Raw genomic sequence first — 2,500 nt, 5'->3', positions numbered from 1 at the left:
CTGATGGATTTCGAGGCCATTTTATTCTTTTATATAAAGTGCTGGGGTAAAAAGTCACTGATTGTTAGGGTATAGTGAGGGTATGGTGAGGGTATGGTGAGGGTATAGTGAGGGTATAGTCAGTGTATAGTGAGGGTATGGTGAGGGTATAGTCAGTGTATGGTGAGGGTATGGTGAGGGTATAGTCAGTGTATAGTGAGGGTATAGTCAGTGTATGGTGAGGGTATAGTCAGCGTATGTTGAGGGTATGGTGAGGGTATGGTGAGGGTATAGTCAGTGTATGTTGAGGGTATGGTGAGGGTATGGTGAGGGTATAGTCAGTGTATGTTGAGGGTATGGTGAGGGTATAGTCAGTGTATGGTGAGGGTATAGTGAGGGTATACTCAGTGTATGGTGAGGGTATAGTGAGGGTATAGTCAGTGTATGGTGAGGGTATGGTGAGGGTATAGTGAGGGTATAGTGAGGGTATAGTGAGGGTATAGTCAGTGTATAGTGAGGGTATGGTGAGGGTATAGTCAGTGTATGGTGAGGGTATAGTCAGTGTATGGTGAGGGTATGGTGAGGGTATAGTCAGTGTATAGTGAGGGTATAGTCAGTGTATGGTGAGGGTATGGTGAGGGTATGGTGAGGGTATAGTCAGTGTATGTTGAGGGTATGGTGAGGGTATAGTCAGTGTATGGTGAGGGTATAGTGAGGGTATACTCAGTGTATGGTGAGGGTATAGTGAGGGTATAGTCAGTGTATGGTGAGGGTATAGTGAGGGTATTTACATTTACATTTACAGCATTTGGCAGACGCCCTTATCCAGAGCGACGTACATAAGTGCTTAAATCTCTAACACTGAATACATTATTGCTGGTTCACTAGGTTACATACTTAAGATACCATGAGTTTAAAACATTTGTTCAAAGTTACAATGAAAAAGTGTCAAAGGTTTTTTTTTTTAATGCAAAGGATAAGGAAAGTGCTAGTTGAAGTGCTTCCTGAATAAGTAGGTCTTCAACCGTCGCTTGAAAATATCCAGTGACTCGGCTGTCCGGACCTCTAGGGGAAGTTCATTCCACCACCTTGGTGCCAGTACAGAGAAGAGTCTTGTAGTAAACTTGCCTCTTACCCTGAGAGATGGTGGAACCAGTCGAGCAGTGCTGGTAGATCGGAGGTTACGGGGTGCAGTGCGAGGAATGATGAGGGCTTTGAGGTAAGAGGGAGCTGGTCTGTTTTTGGCTTTGTAGGCCAGCATCAGTGTTTTGAACCGGATGCGTGCAGCTACCGGAAGCCAGTGGAGGGATCGCAGCAGCGGGGTGGTATGCGAGAACTTTGGCAGGTTGAAAACAAGCCGGGCAGCTGCATTTTGGATCATTTGCAGAGGACGGATTGCGTTCATATGTAGACCTGCCAGCAGTGTGTTACAGTAATCCAGTCTAGAAATGACAAGAGACTGAACAAGTACCTGAGCAGCCTGTGTGGACAAAAATGGCCGAATCCTTCTAATGTTGTAGAGAAGAAACCGACATGAGCGAGTCACATTAGGGACATGAGAGGAAAAGGTCAGTTGATTGTCCATGGTTACCCCAAGGTTGCGAGCTGTGGCTGAAGGAGAGATCAGATCGTTGTGCAGGGATATAGCAAGATCGTGACCTGGGGATGGATCACCTGGGATGAACAGCAGTTCAGTTTTGCTAGGATTGAGCTTTAACTGATGAGCAGTCATCCATGATGAAATTAATGCCAGACATGCTGAGATCCGGTCAGAAGCTGTGGCATCTGAGGGTGGGAAAGCGAAGATAAGTTGTGTATCATCAGCATAGCAGTGGTAAGAGAACCCATGTGATGAAATAACTTCACCAAGAGAGTGAGTATACAGGGAGAAAAGAAGAGGACCTAAAAAGAAGAGGGTATAGTGAACATATAGTGAGTGTACAGGCAGTTTATTGAACAGATGTATAAGTGCTGTGTATGAAGAGAGTGACGAGGTGATAAGTTTAAATGAATTACTGGTGATGTTAGTGAACACAGAGACATGTCACTAAATCATGTCACTCTTCGTTGTCAAGATAAAATAAATGTCAGCTTGTCGTGTGACTGAGAAACTGTAGAGAAGTGTGAACTGTAGTGTAAACTGCTCTGTCCTGAAGATGTGACACTGCACTACAAACACTGACACTGAAGACTCCTTCCATACTTAACATTACTAAACATCTCCTTATAGTACAGTGAGTACACATTCTGTCTGAAGGAGCTGTTACTATGGAAACAATAACATGTCTGAGTGGCGCTAAGATGGTGTATGTTATGTATCTTCAGCCAGGTACTTTGGACATTTTGGAGTTTGGTCCTGAGAGACGGAACATCACAAACACTCGAGTGCAGCTGGTGAGTTACAGTTACACTGAGATGAGGACGGGACGTGTGTGTGTGTGTGTGTGTGTGTGTGTGTGTGTGTGTGTGTGCTGATTATTCCACTAAAGCCCTGTCCTTCAGTCGGTGTTTACAGGATCAG

General features: G+C 44.8%; 1 protein-coding gene across 2 annotated transcripts in view; it reads left to right on the top strand.

Annotated features, from left to right (window-relative positions):
• LOC113658769 (regulator of G-protein signaling 11-like) overlaps window positions 1-2,500 on the top strand; it is a 14,874-nt gene that overhangs the window by 7,044 nt on the left and 5,330 nt on the right. For both annotated transcript variants that reach the window (XM_047802839.1, XM_047802840.1), the window contains exon 9: window positions 2,305-2,373. In XM_047802839.1, coding sequence (XP_047658795.1) covers window positions 2,305-2,373 — 69 coding nt within the window. The remainder of the gene's footprint in view (window positions 1-2,304; window positions 2,374-2,500) is intronic.

This window comes from Tachysurus fulvidraco, chromosome 18 (genome assembly GCF_022655615.1).
Source record: "Tachysurus fulvidraco isolate hzauxx_2018 chromosome 18, HZAU_PFXX_2.0, whole genome shotgun sequence".
NCBI lineage: Eukaryota > Metazoa > Chordata > Actinopteri > Siluriformes > Bagridae > Tachysurus > Tachysurus fulvidraco.
The sequence above is the reverse complement of the archived record's forward strand: the minus strand, read 5'-3'. Positions and strand labels throughout refer to the sequence as shown.